At 59.2% G+C, this 19,261-nt stretch overlaps 1 protein-coding gene across 2 annotated transcripts in view; it reads left to right on the plus strand.

The window, feature by feature from the left end:
• Nucleotides 1-11,935, plus strand: part of TAFA5 (TAFA chemokine like family member 5) — a 248,878-nt gene extending 236,943 nt beyond the window's left edge. For both annotated transcript variants that reach the window (XM_070600655.1, XM_070600654.1), the window contains exon 4: nt 9,948-11,935. In XM_070600655.1, the coding sequence (XP_070456756.1) occupies nt 9,948-9,956 (9 nt within the window). In that variant the 3' untranslated portion in view covers nt 9,957-11,935. The remainder of the gene's footprint in view (nt 1-9,947) is intronic.
• Nucleotides 11,936-19,261: the final 7,326 nt, after the last annotated feature.

A 19,261-nucleotide genomic window follows, 5' to 3' on the forward strand; every position in this document is an offset into this window, starting at 1 on the left:
GAGAAGAGAATGGAGCTCCCCAGTGACAAACGCGAGTGCACTGGGGCACAGCTGTCACCTGGGACCGTCCACTTTGCCCCCCTGGGCCTCCTTCCCCATCGGCATAGTGGGTTCTAAAACCACATGGTCAAACGGGGTCACAGTGATGCCACACCGAGCAGTGGTCTGTAGGCTTGGAGGGCAGAGGGGTGCTGCCCGGTTACGTGAGCGACTACATGGTGCTGTGTGGAGAGATGACCCATGGCCCTGAGGGAGCCCACGGGGATTTCGGGAGACCCCCAGTGCTGTGACGGGTCTGGCCCTAAGAAAGGTGTGAGCCGAGTGAGCAGGTGCCTGCCTGGGAGGTCAGCACCAGGGGCCAGGACCAGGGTGGGTGCAGAACCCTCAAAGGAGCTGGGGCCCAGGATGAGCTTTTCGATCAAGCTCAGCTCGCGGGCAGCGTCTCAGAGGTGCTGGTGGGACTCTCCTGGGGCAGGTGGGTGTTGAGGAGAATCCTCCTGGAGCCGATGGGGCAGGGAAACCACCAACAGGTGAGCCTTCACTAGGCAGCTGGAGGAAGTGACTGGAAGAATGCCACATGCTGACCCAGGGGCCGTGTCCTGGGCCCTCAGGTGCACAGATGAGTGGGGGAACCCCAGGGTGGACATCCTCTTAGAGGGCTATTGGCAAGGGACTCGTGGCTCAGCCCAGCTTGAAGCCAAATGGCCCTCATGGTCCCGCCAAGCCCAGAGGTCATAGGTCACTAACTCAGGTTGCCCCTGAGCAGGTGGGAGCTCCAAAGGTGAGGTGCCAGCTCGGGTCTGACTCACTTCTGGGTTGTCGTTGCTGGAGCTCAGCCGTGGGGTCCCCAAGTGAGGGGCAGCACGTGAGGTTCCGAGATGGGCCTCGACCATGAGATTCCCGAGCTGGAAACAGTTCTCATGTCTCCGGGGCAGAAGGCTCCGCTGGTTTCTGCCAAAGCCGGTGTGGCCTGTCCCTCTGGGCCCCACTGGATCCTGTAGCCATTGTTGTAACTGCCTTTCTGGGCTGCAAACTGGACTTCCAGGGCTCACTTCCCATCACAAGGCCTGGGGACAAGCTGGCAGCCACTGTCCAGATGTTGGATGGGTCATTGTCCTGTCCGAGCGCAGCCTGTGTGACGTCAGGCTGCCCATCTGCTCCTGGTGGTCAGGCGGATGCTGGGGAAGCTGAGCCCAGCTCTGACATCAGAGGCCTCAGAGACTGTCTGAGCCCAAGCCTGGCTGGTCCCTCTCCACGGGCTCCGGGTCCCCTGCCCTCCCACACTCAGCCTGAGCCTCTAGGCGGGAGGAGGGAGAAATGCCAGACACAGAAGGAAGGGAGCTGGGCCCGTCTCTGTGGCTGTCCAGACACACTGGGCTGAGGGCTCCTCTCGCAGTCTGGGGTGGCTCTTTGGAGGGGAGGCCTGGCCTGAGCAGACAGACGCCTGGGGACACTCCAGCTCCGTGCTTGTTGTCCGTCTTTCTCCGTCCATCCAGGGGCAGGAAGCACATGGCCGGGGTGTGTGGAGAAAAATGGGCAGCTGAGGACTAGGGATCCTACTGGGACAGGATGGAAACCACAACTGGGCTTGGCTGGTGAGAAACCAGTTGATGCTGGTGGGTCCCCTGATGTCGGCAAAAACAGACAGACATGTGGGGACGCAGGAGAGGCTTTAGGATACAAACTGTTGAGGGCGGGGACCGAGACAGCCTATGACACTTGGAGTCTCAGAGGCTTAGAGCCTGGAGAGCAGGTCAGGGCCACCCCCAAGTCCTTGTCCCTAGCACCCTTGGGCTGCCCCCTGCACCCAGGGCCAACAGTGATCACAGCACCCTTGGCTCTGAGCCTATAAAGGGCCTCAGAATCCTTCTTAATGCCACAGCCACAACAGGCTGGAGAGGTTGGCCTGTTGGCTATCCTGGATCTTCATCCAGTCGCCCCATCTTACAGAGGACGTGAGGCTGAGTTTCAGAGGAGACCAGGCTTCACACGGTGCCACCTGGATGGCTGTGCAGGCCTGCGTTCCAGAGGGCCCTGTGCTTGGTTTCAGGCTCTGCTGTGGTGGTTCTGAAATGGTCCCTGCGTTTTCGTTCCACACTGAGCCCCATAATTTACATGTCAGCCTCCAGCAGACCCTTCAGAGATGCTGAGCATGGGCCATACCAGGCCGGGGTCCAGAACTGGTGTCGTCCTGGGGGTCTCAGGAGGCTCTGAGATGCCTCCAGGGGGCTGCACGTAGAGGTGGGTGAAGGTTGCATCCCTCTGTGTCCGACTCGGATGGAAAATGCAAGACGTGCCCTGGGAGAGCCCTGAGACTCGGCGTGTTCATGCACATCCGGGAGAGTGAAGCCTCACTGGGCAAGTCAGATGCAGCCTCGCCCTCTGGAAGGGAGCTGGCCCTCGCTGTCCCCAGGCTCTCTGCGATGAAGACACCCTCCTGGGACACTCTCTCCAGGAGCCGCCTCCTTCTGCAACCCCCATGCACACATAGACCTTTGGGATGATCCCCCCTGGTCCCCAGGCCCTGCTGGTACGGGGAGGCAGCATGTGCTGGGAGCAGGGCTGGCGTGATTCATCGTGGTGCAGACCCATGGGCCTGTCACAGCGTCCGTGTCAGACGCGGGGGCTGTCCCCTCTGTCTGGGGAGTAATTTAGTTTCACTACAGGTTTTCTGAATTCCTGGATTATTCAGAGCCTGATTGGTAATTGAAATATCTGTGAGCTTTGGGAAGTGCCAGAGGCCAGTGGCAGCGTTACCTGAAATCCATGGTTAACCAGTGAGTGTCAGAGACTTCCAGGAGGAAGCAGTCCCCAGCTCATGGCTGGCATGACATCATGTCAACCACAGTTGGCAGAGATCGGGACTGGCCAGACTCCCGGAGGCAGCTGGGTGCTGCGGGATTCGCTGGGAAGGCCTGGTTCCCCAGACCACTACCCGCCCTCTGGATCCCAGGCAGTGCCCAGGCCACGCTGCCCACTTCTGCAAATACCCTTGCATCTCTCGGTATCAGCTAAGATACACACCCCACTTCTCTTGGCTCTCATGTCACCCCTGCTGGCTGGGCGTCCCCTGCCATTGTCCCTGGGATCCAACCCATCCAGTAGCTGCTCTGCCCCAGTGACCTCCGGGCACTCCGTTCTGGGCCCCAGGAGCTGTGCGAATGCCCCGCTCTCATCTGTGCCTGGGGCTACGCCTGAACGTCAGGGGAGAACAAGTCTGTGAAGCCCCCAGAATTGTTGGCTGCTGTCGCTGGCTGCCTGCCGGATCCCAGCATGGAGTGTCATCCTCTCCTTCTCCTAGAGGCAAGCGTACGGGATTCCTATTTTGTCATCCAGGGTGGGGTGCCTCAAGGTCATGTAGCAGCCTGGATGGAGTCTCGGGCCCTCCAGCTTGCTCGTCCACAGGGAGGAGCAGACTCCCTGGAGTTGGGTGACCCTGATGTCAAGGCCAGCACAGTGGGCCTGTGCACACGGGACCTGGAAAGGGGCAACTGGGACGAAATGTGTACACGGGCCTCCCTGCCCTGTGGGGCGGCCCCAGCACCTGGCTATCATCCTCAAGGCCAAGACTTTCCAGCTTTGGGTCACCCCCACGGTGACCCTGCCCAGGGACGTGCCCACTTTCCAGACAGGGAGACCGAGTCCCAGGTCCTGTCCTCGCAGTGCTGGATTGGATTCCAGGCTGAGGCCATCCTGCTCTCCACCGAGGCCCACTCTGCTGAGCCTGCCCCAGGGGTCCTGAGTGCCGGCCGAGCACACGGGCTCTGTGCATAGGGGAGCCTGGAGCAATTCCTGCAGGACGTGCCCTCCATCTCCCTCCCAGAGCTCAAACCTTTCCCAGGGCAGAGAAGGTGCAGGAAGGTTCTGGAAGGGCTGCTAGTGAAGCAGACGCAGCCTCCAGGCATAGGGAATTCTGAAGTAACAAGAACACCGCTACTGGGACAGCGTTTTCTCTTAGTTGTCCCAAGTGAGCCCCCTCGGCCACGCGCTGCCCACTTGGGATCAAAAGAGATGGAGGAAGAATCCAGCTGGGCCAGGGAAGTTCCGGCACGCAGCCAGTCAGCTGTTTGGTCTCGTCAAGGCTGGGCGCTGGTTTCCACTGAGGGCTGGGGGAAGTGGCCGCCTGGACCCCAGGGCCGCAGCCGCCTGCCCCAGCTACGGGTGACAGACTCACCAGCCCCATCTTGGCCATCTTACAGCCCCAGGAGGGGAGAGTCAGGGCTTCTGTTTCACAGACAAGCAATCAGATCCGAGAGGAGAGTGAGGTCTCTCGGGTCACACTCCCAGGGGAGGTGGGCAGAGCTCACACCACGGCCAGGCTGCCCTCTGAAGCCCGCTGCACTACCCTTCTGCCACATAGGGTCTCCCGTCGGCCCACCCCTGCGTGCATGTCCGTGCGCTGAGCGAGGCTCCCGGTGCACACTCCTGTGGTTCTGCTCTGCTCAAGAGGGCGGCCGGAGGGGCCGTTTTCTGAAATGCAAGGAACAAATAAACTGCTCCTGGTATCGGGTCACTAGCCGAGGACCCAGGTGACATGGGGACTGATGCGGCAGCCTTGGGAAGGTTGCTGAAGCCACGTTGTCAGGCTGCATGGAGCTCCCGGGGGACATGAGCGCTGGGCACGAGGTGGTCAAACAGCCCACACAAACCCTCCGGCCACACTGCCGTCCTGTGGGGGCCGCACCCTCTGGGGTTGTGGTGAGGGCCATGGGGACCCTGAGCCAAGCAGGAGATGAATTGGGACGGGGACTCCTGACGCAAGGTCTCCACCCCGTGTCCTGGAGAGTGACCATCCCCCACAAGTTTTGGAAACGAGAGATTCCGGTGTCCCTGGGAAGAGCGGGTCCTCCTCCAGCTCCCAAGAACCATCTGGGCATTTCTGGGGATCTGCTGGCTCACGGCTGCTGGAAGGTCTACGTTGAAGTTGGCCGTGGCCCCCGCCGGGTGGATTGCATGGTTGCATGGTAATCAGCAGCTGATAAGGGAGTCAAGAACTGTGAAGATCTAATCCAGTCTGAGGCCTTCTGGGTGGGACCGAAGTGTACTGGGGGCCCAGGCCTGCGTCAGGACACCCCACCCCTCTCTGCATGGGGCTGGGGTCCTTCTCTCCCCCAGGGGTCCCCAGGGCCCTGGATGGGAGATGGAATCGATACCTGTTCTGGTCCCAGTACATTCCAGATGAACCTAGAGCCAAATGTTAGAAGTGTTAAAAATTACAGCTGTAAGAAATTACAACGTGCATAGCAGTGTGCATTGCTTTAAGCCCCAGTGCGAATCCACATGAGAAGTGATCACTGCTTACTCCATGAAAGTGAAAACTTTAGTATACCTGGTATAATATAAACAAAAGCAGAAGATGGAGAAGCTGGAAGATAAGCCTGCAGTGAGTGTGCTGAGGGCATGCTCCTCGGCGTACCTGGAGGCACAGGTGCACACATTCCCGCTCAGGTGGAAGAACAGACAACCAGATGCACCGGCACAGACAGGAGCCACTTACGAATGGCCGGAAGACACACCTGGAAAACTGCTCTCGTTCTCTAGTCGTTGAAAAGAGCAAAGATGGAGCCACAACAAAACACTGTGTTTCTCCTGTCAAATTAACGAAGTTTTGAAATCGCTTTAGTCCAACCGGCTGACTGTGAGGACAGCACCTGCTGGGGTGCAGAAGGCAATTAGACCGCAGTGGGTCCATGTGAGTCCGTTCGAGGAGCCCTGGGGCTCTCATGAACTCGTCTGTGCTCCAGGAGTTTCTTGTCACCACAGAGAGCTCTGCTGGCGTGCTCCTGCGGCAGTTCATGCCGGACCCCAGCGCTTGTTGATACATATGCGCTGTTAAAAGTGGAAGGAGAGGGGCCGGCCTGGTGGTGTAGTGGTTAAGTTTGCACGCTCTGCTTTGGCAGCCCGGGATTCACAGGTTCAGATCCTCGGGGTGGACCTACACACTGCTCATCAAGCCACACTGTGGCAGCATCCCACATATAAAATAGAGGAAGATGGGCACAGATGTTAGCTCAGGTCCAATCTTCCTCAGCAAAAAGAGGAGGATTGGAGGTAGATGTTAGCTCAGGGCTAATCTTCCTCAAAAAAAATTATAATTAAAAAAAGATGAAAGGAGATACACTATGTTCCAAATGTTTACCTTTAGATATGGAAATGTGGGTGGATTTTTGTTGTCTTTTATCTTATACTCCTAAATTTCCCCTTTTATCTACGAATAAGAGTCTATGCAAGTTGCTAAGTAGAAAAGAGTAGAATCACCCTTTGGGGGCCAATGAGTGACTGTGCAGGACGGTGGGGGAGGGGAAGCTCCCACGAGGCGTGGGCAGCTCGGAGGCAGACCCGGGGCGAATGGCCTGCGGGGTCTGGGGAGGTGAGCTCTGCTGCTACTCCCAGCATCCTGGGTTGAGTGTGGAGTATGTGCTCAAGCTCGGGGAGGCTAGGGGTGGAGGGTGCAGACAGCCATGGGCGAAGATGAGGCGGCTGGTTGGATGCAAAGAAAGCCAAGAGCAGACGGGCCCCTGAAGTGGAGTGAATGTTGGCCTCCAAAACACTACGTCCACCTGGAACCTGTGAATGTCCCTTATCTGGAAACAGGGTCTTTCTTCCCAGATGTAACTAAGTGAAGGATCTCGAGATGAGATCATCCTGGGTCTGGCTGGGCCCTAAATCCAGTGACAAGAGGTAAGAGAGAGGAGAGGGAGGTTCCAGGCAGAGAGAGGAAGGCCGTGTGACAAGGGAGGCAGAGACTGGAGCGATGCAGCCACCGGCCAAGGAGCCCCAGGGAAGGCCTGCGGTTCCAGAAGCTGGGGGGAGGCGTGGAGTAGATTCTCCAGAAGGAGCCAACCCTGCCAACACCTTCATCTCGTTCTTCTGGGCTGTGCGAGGATAAACTAATGCTGTTTGCAGCCCCTCTTCTGTGGTCCTTTGTGACGACCACCCCATGGGACTCTCATGGCATGGCTGGGTAGGGGTGCCTCACCTCCTTTCTGGGGGACCTGATGTGCACGTGTGTAGGTGTGGCCTACGGTCTGGACCCTGAGTGCCTGGGGGCCCTGACTCACATTGTCCCTGCAGGGCCTGGCTTGGTGACCAGCCACCCCCACCGAGGAGCAAGGACACAGGGCGCCGGGTGGAGAGCAGTGCCCTGGAGGCTGTGGCCCCACCACACTGGAGAGTTGGATGAGCTCAGGGTGGGCTTCTCAGAGGAGGTGCCACAGCCAGACCAAGAGGCAGAGGTTTCAGAGGGAGGAGAGGGGTGGCAGGCAGCCCCCTCTTTAAGGGGAGGCTGAGCACAGGGGCTCTTGGAAGCTGGGAAGGGACATGGCCCAGCAGCAGGAGCATAGGGAGCCGAGAATCTCCTAAGCCGGGGAGGACGGTGTCGGCCCGGAGGGTGGAGGCCAGCGGGGCGGGAAAGGGGGGTGATCTTCAGCGTGGATCATGGGGTGGAGGGGCTGTGTTATTTTAAGACCTGCCTCATTGTTCCTTTCTACAAAGTGCAGAGACACAGTTGCTAAAGAACCATGACGCAGGAGCGGCCCCAGAACAGCCTTAGGGACCAGAGTGAATGTTGATGATTAAAACGATAGGTTTTCTTGCAAGCAGATGCCGCCAGATAGCAAGTGTACCTGGTTTAATTCTTAGGTTTCTGAAGCTCTCAGACACCCCCTGCCATCTTGTCTGTTCACATTCTCAAGGAACCGCCTTCGGAAAGATCCCGCACAGGCGGGCCCCGCGGGCTCCGTGTTGGGGCCCCCGGGGTCCCTGCCACGTGAGCCCCAGGGCGAGGTCACGCTGATGACCTGCCCAGGGCGGTCGATGACCTTCCTCCTCCTTTTCACGCCCTCCTGCGCTGTCCAGATGTGCGGTCCTGGAGGAGGCTGCGCTGGCCCCAGCCTGCTTCCTCAGGTCCGGTGGGAGGCAGTCCTGCCAAGAGGGTGGACACCCGACCATCTGGAGCCTCGGTGCAGTCTGTCCCGTCCCTCCTCAGGCACAGGGCACTGATGGACCCCAGCCTGCCCTGAGCCTCCCTGGGCTCTGTGCCCACTGGGCACCCTTGGGTGACGTCCTTGGCTCCCGTTCTGGCTCTGCTCCACCTGCTGGGTGGGCCTGGGCCACAGCCCCTAATTCCAGGTAATCTGCCCCCACTGGTGTGTTCAAGGCCCCTGCTGTGCTCCGGGCTCAGCAGAGAGCTCAGGATGAGAGGGTGTGGTCCAGCGGGGGCCTCAGGGAGACCTGGGGTTCTCAAAGGCTGCTCTTGGAACTCTGTGCCTGCCATGTTCCAGGGGCCACCAGCCTCGGGGAGGGGAGGCCAAGCCGTGTCCCCATCCAGTAGGGCAGCTCTTCTTCCTGGCTCCGGGCGTCTGAGAGCTGCAGGTGGAGAGCAGCGTCCCTGCAGGGGAGTTGGACACACCCAGTAGGGCCTTGCTGGGAGCTGGGGGTGAGAAGTGCAGCCAGCCTCCCCTGGGAGGGACCTCATGTGACGTGACGGCAGCTCGCTGGATCCAGCAGGTGCCCAAACTCTCCTGAGCCAGCCACTGGAGGACTGGAGGAAGGAAGACCAGGGAAGGGCTGAACAATCTCGCACAGTGCAGGGCCCCCCAGACAGCTGGCTCCAGGACAGCTGCTGGACCAACGAGCAGGGCAGGGCAGCTCCAGGTGGTGCCATGAGGGTGGGCTCATCCTCAGAGGGGACCTGGGGTGAAATCTGGGATCCAGGGAGAGGGTCTCGTGAGCGAGGACAGCAGCACACAGCCTGGTACGGCCGAGGAATTGAGAGAAGGCCGAGCAGCCACAGTGCTGGGTGCGGTCAGCGTGGGGGGCAGGGGCCTGGGACGTGGGTGGGGTCCAATGGGAGTGTGGTGGGAGCCACAGGCAGGTGGGACAGGGCAGGGGCACTCAGGCAGAATGGGATGGAGATGAGGACCACCCGGGAGCTGGGAGCAGCGGCTGCAGGGAGAGGCACAAGGTGAGGAGACTGAGCTGGGACTTCTGGGGGCCTCCGGGCCACCCACCAAGGACAGGCCCCCCAGCCCATCTGTGTCGCTCCAAGGCTGTGCTGTGTCCGGTTTCTGCTGCATGTGTGTGGGAAGCCCCCATGATGCCCCCCTCTACCGGCACAGCTGGCCCAAGCAGAGAGACTGCGCGGAGTGGGGCAGCCCCTGAGCCCCTGACCTGGGCCCCCCAGCATCCCTGCCTCGGACTGGGGCCGCCCTGAGGGATGAGGGAGCTGCGGCCCAGCAGGGATATGGACAGAGGCCGCTGGACATGAGGTCCCACAGGGTGAGGCTGTGGTCTGTGGGAACCACATCTTGGCGTTTCTGTCTCTGTCAGTTTAAAGGTGATATTTGGCCCGTCATTTCTCACTCCATGACCATGAGCTGGCCCGCTCTGTGGTGTTTCCTGGGATGCTGGGTGCGGGTGCTGGAGGCCTCAGCAAAGGAGGACGTGTACGCCCCCCCTGCTCTGCAGCCTCCCAGGGGTGCCGTGGGTGTTCGACACACACACTTCCATCACTCCTCTCTGTGCAATTATACGGCACTTGCTGTATGTGAAGAAACATTTGGGAACAGGAGGGTGGGACCCAGACCCAAGCCCCTGGCCAGTCCAGGGGACACTTGGCTCGTACCCACGGCTGCCACTGTTTGGGGTGTGTGCCCTTCGGTCACGCCCAAGAGGGTTCCCACCCAGGACACAGAGGGAGGGCAGGTGTTTCCAGGAGCCAGCCTCGGTGGCAGGCATAGACCTCCCTCCGCCATTCAAGCCTGAAATCTAGGTTTTTGTCCTCGAAAGGGTCTGCTGGCCTGAATCGGGGGAGGGATGAGAAGCAGCACCCATGAAGCGCACTGTCCCCCAGGCCAGCCTTGTGGGTGTTTCCTGGGTACGTCCCATTTCAGACGGGACCCTTTGTGTCTACAGAGGCTGACCGCTCTCTTCTCTTTGCTCCTCAGGTCTCCTGACAAACGCAGCCCCAGAGGGGCCCCGGGAGTGGCCTTGGCTCCATATAGAGTCCACCCCTCGGCCACAGTCCTCTGTCCGCCGCGGACGCCCCCCATTCTCCGCCATCCGCCCACCCTCCGTCTCTCCGTAGCCCGTCCAGGACGCCCGCTTCCTCGGCATCCTGAGCTGAGCCTGTCGGCCGCACCGAGGAGCCTGGCCTGGGACCCGGTGGGGGCTGTGCTGGGCGTCGGGGAGCCTGGCCCCTCCGCAGTGGAGGAGGAGGAGGAGGAAGACGGCGCTGGCCCAGGGGAGGACTGACTCTCGGGCGCAGAAGTGGCCTCTCCTTGTGCCCCAGACTGTCCGAATCGCTTTTATTTTCTTATCCTTTCAGTATACTTGATAGACCAAAGAGCAAAATCTATTTTAACGCGGACTCGCCCTCACCGTCAGAGTCCTGGGTTCGACTGGGGGACACAGGGGCAGAGACATGCCGGAGGCCCCGGTGGGGCGGCCCCGGCAGAGGCCTCCGACCCACGAACACTGCGGTGCCCCCTGAGAGGGGCCGAGCTGGCCGGAGGACCCCGAGGCAGCCCTGTGGGACGCGGCGGCGATGTCCCCATGCAGAGCCCGCGAGCGTGCCACCCCCCGGACACGGCCGGCCGCGCAGTCCCCGCTCCTCTGTACTTAGATGGACTTGATCGTACTAAACTCACTTTCTGTTTTAACCCGTTAGACAGGCCTCTCTCCAGCTCCATTTCCGATAGTGGGGTAATCCAGTATCCGCCAAGAGCATGTTGGGTCTCGACTGCTGTCTCATCCAATTCACCATTTAGCTCCAGAAAGCAAATTAAAGGAAACGAAAGTAACACTTGTTTGAAAGAGATCATTAAATGTATTTTGCAAAGCCTAAAGTTATATATTTAACAGTTTTTATATGTTGTATATTTGTAGAAAATCCTATTTAACAATTAATGTGTAGCCCCGGCCGTCCGGAGAGGTGGTGGAGCCCCGTGTCCCTGAGGGCTCTGGGTGGGCCGGGAGCCGGGGGCGGGGCAGGACTCTGGGGGCAGTGAGCTGGCGTCACCATGTGGTGGCCGGGCCAGAAGCCCGTTTCTCGTCGCTGGTTTGGGTCTGCGGGTCCCTCCCCTGGCCTCTGCCTCCATCCACACTGAGTGTACAATACTCTGATCTCGCCTCTTCCTTCCGGTGGGTTGTCCCCCTCCCGTTCCCGCTCGCACATCCGTCGATCTTGAGGGCAGTGGGCAGTGGATCTCTTCTCCCCAGGCGATGTCCCGCTCGTTCTGTCTTCCTGTGGGAAGGTCGAGACCATAGGGATGGACGGCGGTGCCCAGAGACGGCAGGAACCCCATCGTCCCACATCCCTCTTGCAACCCGGGGTTGCCGGCCGGCCGACAAATAAGGGACAGTTATGTTTTCCTTCCTCTGGCCAGATTCCTCCATTTTTCCTGAGTTTCCAGTGAAGTATACTACCTAAGAGTCCAATTAACCAGAGTATTATGCTAGTTCTATGCTACTAAAAAAGGAAAAAGGAAAAAAAAATAATAACTATATAGAAGTTGTTCCAGCAACCCATAGACTAAAGATAGGAGAGAAAATCCATTTATTTAAGACCGATTCCAATGTCCGTGAGTATTTAATTTACCTTTCAGCCACCCCAAATTTAGAGGTATGTGGATCCTAGAGAGAACGAATCAGCTGCGGCTTTGGGTTTTCCTCATGGAGGAGACGGGCCACCCAGGGTGCTGTCCGAGCGGCCAGCCCGGGCTCCAAGGCCGGGGCGCTGTGCTCCGGGAGGCCCTGGGAGGGTCGCCCCGCCTGGCACACCTCTGCCCTGCCCTGCCAGCGAGTGTCGACACCTTCCAGGGCAGAGACAGCGAGATTTAATATGTTACAGCATTTTTTTTCTTGTTTTACAGTATTCAATTTTGTGTTGATTCAGCTAAATTATGAAAATAAAGAAAAACTCCTTTGATAAGCATGGCTTTTGTTCGCTGGCCGTGGTGTCCTGGGAGGGGCTGCAGCAGGCGTGGCTGGCGGGGACGGCAGGTGGGAGGGACCTCAGCGCACACGTGGTGACAGGGACATCCTTCCTGGGTGCTGGGCCTGCCCTGATGCTGCGCAGTGCGAGAGCCCTCTAGCTTCTCCTGCACCACAAGGATGCTCCCGGAAGCCCAGCCCGGGCCAGTGGACAGTACCCGGCCTGTAACCACTCAGGGGCCTCCCTCACCCTGTACGTGAATACCCACGCCCCAGCAGAGGCAAGTCCTGGTCCCCACTCTGGTCAATGTGGGGCCACTGGAGACACAAAACATGCCTCATTCTAAATCATTTCTCCCCTGGAACCAAATGCTCCCCTGCTGGGCCAGTGGGAAGGCTGATGGCCACGTGCATTTGCCTCTGCCCAGGCCCTGCCCACACCCCAGGGCACAGAGGAGCCGAACCTGCTCAGGGGCTCCCAAAGGAGACCCACATCTGAAGGAGTCCCCTCTTGAGACAAACCTGCTCAGATCTCCAGAGGGTGGTCTCTGGCATTCAGACCATTTCTGTTGCCCAGAGTTGACCACCGAAGTCAGCACCCAGATGGAGAGAGGTCACACCTGTCCATTTCCAGCTGCTCTTTATGAAATATGAACCCTGGGAGCTGTGGCCCAGTGGCTGGGCTGTCCCAAGCCCGTGCTTGATTTTAAGGAGAATTCATTGGCTTTTGGAGCAGTTGGACTGGATAGATGAGACCCCCACTCTCTGGCACAGAGCCAGGCTTGTCCTAGGAGAGAGGAGTGGGCAGCACCCAGGCCCAGCAGCTGCCACAGGGACCCCCAGGTGGGCCCTTTCCCTCCCAGGTGGGCCCAGGTGCCTGTGCCGTTCAGGGTCCTCCCTCGGGGCTCCCTGGGTGAGCAGGTTTAGGGTTCAGCCATCCAGAGCACAAACAGGCCAGGACAGGGGCCCACTTGTTCCTTCTCCCTCTGTGCATGCTGAGAAAGGACACGCTGGAAGAGGCAGAGGTGTTAGTAGGGAGAAGGAAAAGGAGCTCACCCCCAGAGCCACCTGCACCGTCTCTGGGGGACCCATCCTCTTCTGGGCATATCGGAGGGTAAAACACTAAGCATGAAGATAGAGAAAAGATAAAGAGCATCATGACCACAGGGGCTGGTAGGAAGAATGATGGACTCCAACCAGAGCCGGAGGTGTGTGGGTCAGGATGGGGTGGTTCATGCTGGGTAACAAACAGCCCCACCTCCCAGAGGCTGAACTTATGTAGACACGATGTGCACCTGGCTGGGACGAGTCTGCAGGAGGCCTTCCCCATCTCAGAGATGAGGGGAGACACCTGGAGAAGAGCACCCCAGCTGTGAGGCTTCACATGGAGGTAGCACCCGTCTCCTCTGCTCCCTGGCTGGCTCTGCCCTTTGCTGACTTGGGCTGTCTAGCCTCGGGTTTCTCTCCCGCCCAACGGGACAGGCGTTGTTGCTGCCCCGTTTAAGGCTGGGGCAAGAGTCCTTGATAGGCTTGAACCCCCAAAGCGTGAAGAGCTGTGTGTGGTCCACCTTCCTGCTGTGGGGGATGGTCCCGCATGGCCTGCATGGGCAGGTGCTCCTCCCACAGGCTCTGTCCAGGCCATGCTGTGAGCTGAGGCTGAGAGATCCGTGGACACGGCCCCAGTGAGGGGGCCAGGGCAGGCGGCGGCCACGTTCCCTCTGGACATGGCCTTGGCCTGGGTGGAGGCCACCCTGCCATGTAGCCGGAGGGTGAGTCTCGGCATTGATTTTGTTTCAGCTGCGTGGTGTAGCGAACACTTCCCCTCTGTGCCTCGACTTCCCCATTGGCAGAATAGAGAGAATTGTGTCGATCTCACGAGGTTGTTCTGAAGATGGAAGAGATGCAGCACGGGACGTGCCCGGCTCAAGGACGTTCTCAGGGAACCACAGGCAAGCTTCCCTCGCACCAACATTACGCCCTGTGGGCAATTCTGTGCATCAGTGCCCACCAGGCAGCACTGTCCCATGTCACACGATGCTGTCTGTGGCCACCGGTCTGGGTCTGAGTCCTCACTCTGCCTCTTACAAAGTGTAGACATGAGCCGGGGCTGTAGGATATGGGATCCTGCGTGTGGGGCAGAGCTCCGGGTCCAGAGCTGGCTCTGCAGTCTGTTCCTTTGTCGTGTCATTACGGCCATCAGGCCTGCGGCCAGTTCCAGGGCCGGCCAGTCCAGGCCTTGAGCAAGCTCAGCCTCCCAGGGGTGGGAGGTGTGTACATGGTGTGTGTAGTATAGTGTGTACAAGTGTGTGGACACGTGCACACATGTTTGTGGGTGCTCATTTCACCGTTACCCTCACATGCGGAGCACTTTCTAAGTCAGGGGTCCAGGAGGAGCCCCACACGATTCCTGACCTCAAGGCACTCTGAGGTCAAGGAGCATCCAGAGGGGGCTGGGACGGGCCGACCCTGGCGCCACCACATCAAACCCTGGCTGTCCCGGCGGAGGTTGCCAGCCTGCCAGCCACCTCGCCTCTGCTGGGTCCTCTCCTGCCGGGTGTCCCAGCCCCATGATACTGCATCACCTTGGCATTCGGGAGGTGACCACTTTGCCGTCCCTGTCCTGAGCTGACCGGCTCCCCAAGAAGCTGGTGCCCCCTTGTGGAATGCAGGACCTGGAGGAAGGATCCTGGGGATTCCGGGGTCTCAGCTCAGCAGGCAGAGGGGGGGCCTCTGCAGGTCACTCCCAAGACTCAACTGCAGGTCAGCATGTCCTGCCAGTCTGAGCTGATGGTGGGCACTGTGCCCCCAGCAGGACCAATGACCAGGGCCCTGTGTCGCTCTCGAGAGGACCCACTTGGGGACCGAGAAAGATCCTATGGCCACTGCCCTGCTCCCGTGGGCCTGGGTCAGCCCAGCCCAGGAGAGGCAATGTTGGGGTGCAGGAGGGACCACTGGCTGCTTCAGCAGAGAGGCCAGAGCGGATGAGCACAGGTCGGGGGGAGGGGTCAGAGAGAAGGGCCCTGGGGCCCATGCTGGCCAGGATGGAGGCATAGGGCTGGGACGGGCTGCTCAGCACAGGATCCAGGACCTCAGGGTGGCTGGGGACAGCAGCCTGCCCTCCCCACACCCTCGTGTCCTGAAGTCCCCATTTCAAGTTTCTGTCTGGCCAGCAGTCCCCCATTTGTCCACCCAGTACCCCTCATCCCCTCAACCTGTCTTGCTGGTCACCTCCCACTAAAATGAAAGTTCACAAGAGCAACCGTTCTCGGGGTGTCGCTCTCCCCTGGCCCCCAGGGGGTGCCTGCCACATGGAGACAGGGGACGTGCTTAGGACTGTTCCCAGACCAAGCATCTTCTGCGTGCCGGTCCTTTGCTGATGATGCTGTATTTGCTGGTGGTGTCTCCACGCTGCCCTGGGATCCTGGGGAGCACCAGGCGGGTTTAGTGCTCAGAGCCCGTGATCTGTTTCCAGAGGCCCCTGAGTCCTCCTGTCTCCCCCAGGCTCAGATGCAGGGTCTGAGCCACCATGAGCCTGCCACCTGTCTACACTAATGCTCTGGCCATGGTCCCCAGCGTTGCACAGGGTGACACCCCTATGGAGCATCACTCTGCTCGGCTGGGGTGGCTGGTGTCCCTTCTGAAGCCCGGTGGCCTTGTGGCCATGAGGGCCGTGTGCATGCCCCTTTCCTGGCTGGCTCGTCCAGGTTCCTAGTCCCGTGTGTCCTCCCGATTCAGCTGTTTCTGTCTTTAGAGGACTCGCTGCATCTTTAACATCTTCCATTTCTTCCTTTTGTGCCAGAGTCATGGAATTCCTCTAAAATAACAGCCACATTTATTTTCTGCTTCTATGAATGTTGCCTCATTTGTTCCTCCTGCCAGTGCTGCAGGGAGGAAATTAGTCCTTCCAGGGTGGGTGGGTGGGGGGCCGGCGGGCCCTTGCGGCTGGGGCGGCACCCAGCATATCTGACCATGATGGCCCCCATCTTCCTAGGCGGCCAAGACTTTAGTCCAGAGAAGAAGGAGCTGGAAAATCTCTCCTCTAGGCCAGCGGCACCACCGGGGCAGAGCATAAAGGTGGAGAACAAAGTCCGGTGGAGGGTGGGGCGTGGTCCCTGGCTGCATAGGTGTGCCCATGTCGCTATGCGCCGGGGCTCCGCGGACAGCGAGCGTTAGAGAAAAAGTATGCTGAGGCTGTGAGAGCTGTAAGAAGACCTCATCCAGGACGACGGCAATGGAGTCAAGACCATCAGGACAGGGAGAGAGATGGGGCCCCCCTCCGAGCCCCCAGAGACAGGGGCCTTACAGCCAACGGCAGAGTGGACAGGAGATCCAACTGAGACATCGGGACCCTGACCACACAAGGCTCCTGCTGAAGGTCAAGGGCCCGGACACTGGAGGTCAGTGATGAGGAACTGATCAGATATCCAGGGTTGGGGTTCTCTAACCTGTCAGCGGGAGCCTTGCCGAGAGTGGACTTGGCAAAGGCCTACGTGGAAGCCCAAGGTCAGGCCCAGCCGAGCAGAGGTCTCAGAGGGGCTGGACTACTATTTGGCCAAGGGGAGCGTTTCTGTCGTGAACTTTCTCTAAAGGTTGAAACGATGCCTTCCACATCAATCTCCACAAAGGCCCGTCTCGTCTGAGCCCGGCCTTGCTTCTGGGAATGCAAAAGGAGAAGGAAAACCCCTCGTTTCCAGAGAGAGGACGCGTCTGAGCCCATGGTCACGGCTGGGGTTTGGACGCTCCTTTGGGGAGAGCAGAGGAGGAGGGTCGTCCTTGGAAGCCCCCTGCAGGGTGACAGTCCCATAATGCCCGGATTCTCGCAAGGCCAGCTCTCAGCCGGAGGTTGGCCGCAAAGCCCAGAGCCCACAGCAGAGCCATTCCCTTCCTGTCCAGAGAGGACAGGTGTACCCAGCCCATGAGCAACGAGACTGCGGCCCAGCGGGGCCCAGCAAGCACCAGGCCTTCCATCCCAGGGAGGATGGGACCCAGGTGCCCCTCCATCTCTGCTTGGGCCACACTGCCAGCAATTCCCGGGACCCATCCCAAGGGACAAGGCCTCTCCAAGCTGGGCAGATGGGATGGCCTGGGTTCCCTTCCAAGACATTTGGACGAGCCCTGGAGTCAGATGCGGCGTCCTGGCCCCAGGTGTCTGCACAGTCTTGTCCCAGAAAAGCAGCATTGTGTGAACTCAGCTAACAAGCTCTGGGCACACAGCCGGCTGGGAGACACTCTAATTGGCTGGGAGAAGGATGGGGCGCATCAGAGCCGAAATCCCAGGGTCACCTGTGACTGTTGCTGATGATGGGCACTGATGGGAGCCTCAGTTTCCATCTCTGCAGCTTCCTTTCTGCCGCCCTGGTTGGAGGAAGGAGGGCAGGTGTCACGAGCAGTGACAGGGCACCTGAGTCTTCTAGAACAGATGCCGTCTTCCTGGAGCAGCTTAGATCTGGCTGTGCGTGGAGGTAGGATGCTGACGTCCTTCCAGGAATTGTCCTGCATCCCTCTGGGGCGGCCCCAGCTCATCCCCCTCCCTGAGCGTGTATGGACCTCCACGTGAACCTCCCGCTCGACTCAGGGGCGGAGAGCAGATTCCGCAGCACGGGCTCCCGGGGCAAAAGCAGATCCCGGCAGAAGGAGGATTAAAATGCACGGCCGCCAGCTTGATGCAATCTCGATCTGCCCAGTTTTTCAAGGGCTCTTGTCAGTTCCCATCCCGTGCTCACCATCATTAACGGAAAATATGACAGATTCGCTAATGAAATCAATTTGATCAAGTTATCAATTTAATCCCTAAAAACGTAACCCAATTTTGTCCTCTTGGAGGCTGCCCGGGCTCCGGGGCTAAATGTCATCAGTCACCGTGAGAGAATGGGCCTTCTGACTTTCAAATAATTAAAGTTACTTTTCTGCTCTGGGTTCATAACCTTCCTCCTAATTACTGCGAGCTCCCCTAAATCCTCCGGGGTTGAGCCGAGGCGGAGGCAGCCCCCTGATTGGGGAAACAGCATAACGGAGGGCCTGGGATGGCAGCCCCGGGGCAGCGAGGGCGGTTCCCAGGTCAGGACTCAACCCCCGCCCCCCACTCTCAGTACTGCTTCCTCCTCTTACACAGCAACTCCTCTTCATGAGAAGAAAAGAAAGGTTAGCAACGAGGAGTGGAGACAAATTCCACCCATCCTGCCAGCAGAGACCCCCACAGCTCTTTGGGTGGATCCTTTTGGACTTTTCTGGGAAGGAAGTCGAGGAATTCTAAACCAGTTGCTTATATCCAGAAAAGTCTGCACTTGCTCGGACCCACAGGTACTTCGGCTCTGAGATTTCATATTCCGCATTCACAGTCAAAGGCTTATGGGCAGCAATCAGGCCTCGGGGTGGCCCAGCCTCTCTCTGCAGCCCCCCGGGTCCAGCCCTCAGCCCTGGTGGCCGCCCACCCCACAGGAACAGGGCACCCAGAGGCCTCGGGGCACGAGCGCAGGGGAGCTAGGGCAGGTGGGCTCTGCCCCCAGGCGGCTGAGGTTTACTCTGGGGCAGAGGCGGTGAGGATTCCCAGAGATCTTCCGTCCAAGCTCTCCAAGGGGGACAGGGCCTCTTGTCCGTTTCTGCTCAGCTTTGTTTGCAAACAGGCCCCTGGGAGGCCCCTCTGGAGGGTGGGTGTCTGGCTGTGGCTGCTCCCAGCTCCAGGGACAGCCTGCCCTGTGAAAGCCCCCAGCGCCAAGGCTCCAGACAGAGCGACGCCGCACGGGCTCGGCCACTGGCTGGGACGGCAAAGCGCGACCCCGCTTGCAGGGTTACGTTAGAGGAGATTTTTTTCCAAATTAGCCTTAAAAGGGTTGTTTGGTCTCTGTGTGTGTCTGTGTGTCTGGGTTCCTGGGTGTCTGTGTGAGTGTCTGTGCATGTGTGCAAGTGTCCGGGTGTCTGTGCCTGTCTATGTGTCTGTGTATCTGTGCATGTGTGCAAGTGTCCGGGTGTCTGTGTGTCTGTGTGAGTGTCTGTCCATGCGTGCAAGTGTCCAGGTGTCTGTGTGTCTGTCTGTGTGTCTGTGAAAGTGTCCGGGTATCTGTGTGTCTATGTGAGTGTCTGTGCATGTGTGTGAGTGTACGGGTGTCTGTGGGTCTGTGTGAGTGTCTGTGCATGTGTGCAAGTGTACAGGTGTCTGTGGGTCTGTGTGAGTGTCTGTGCATGTGTGCGAGTGTCCGGGTATCTGTGTGTCTATGTGAGTGTCTCTGCATGTGTGCGAGTGTACGGGTGTCTGTGGGTCTGTGTGAGTGTCTGTGCATGCGTGCGAGTGTACGGGTGTCTGTGGGCCTGTGTGTCTGTGCAAGTGTCT

Source organism: Equus przewalskii, chromosome 29, assembly GCF_037783145.1.
Source record: "Equus przewalskii isolate Varuska chromosome 29, EquPr2, whole genome shotgun sequence".
Taxonomy (NCBI): Eukaryota; Metazoa; Chordata; class Mammalia; order Perissodactyla; family Equidae; genus Equus; species Equus przewalskii.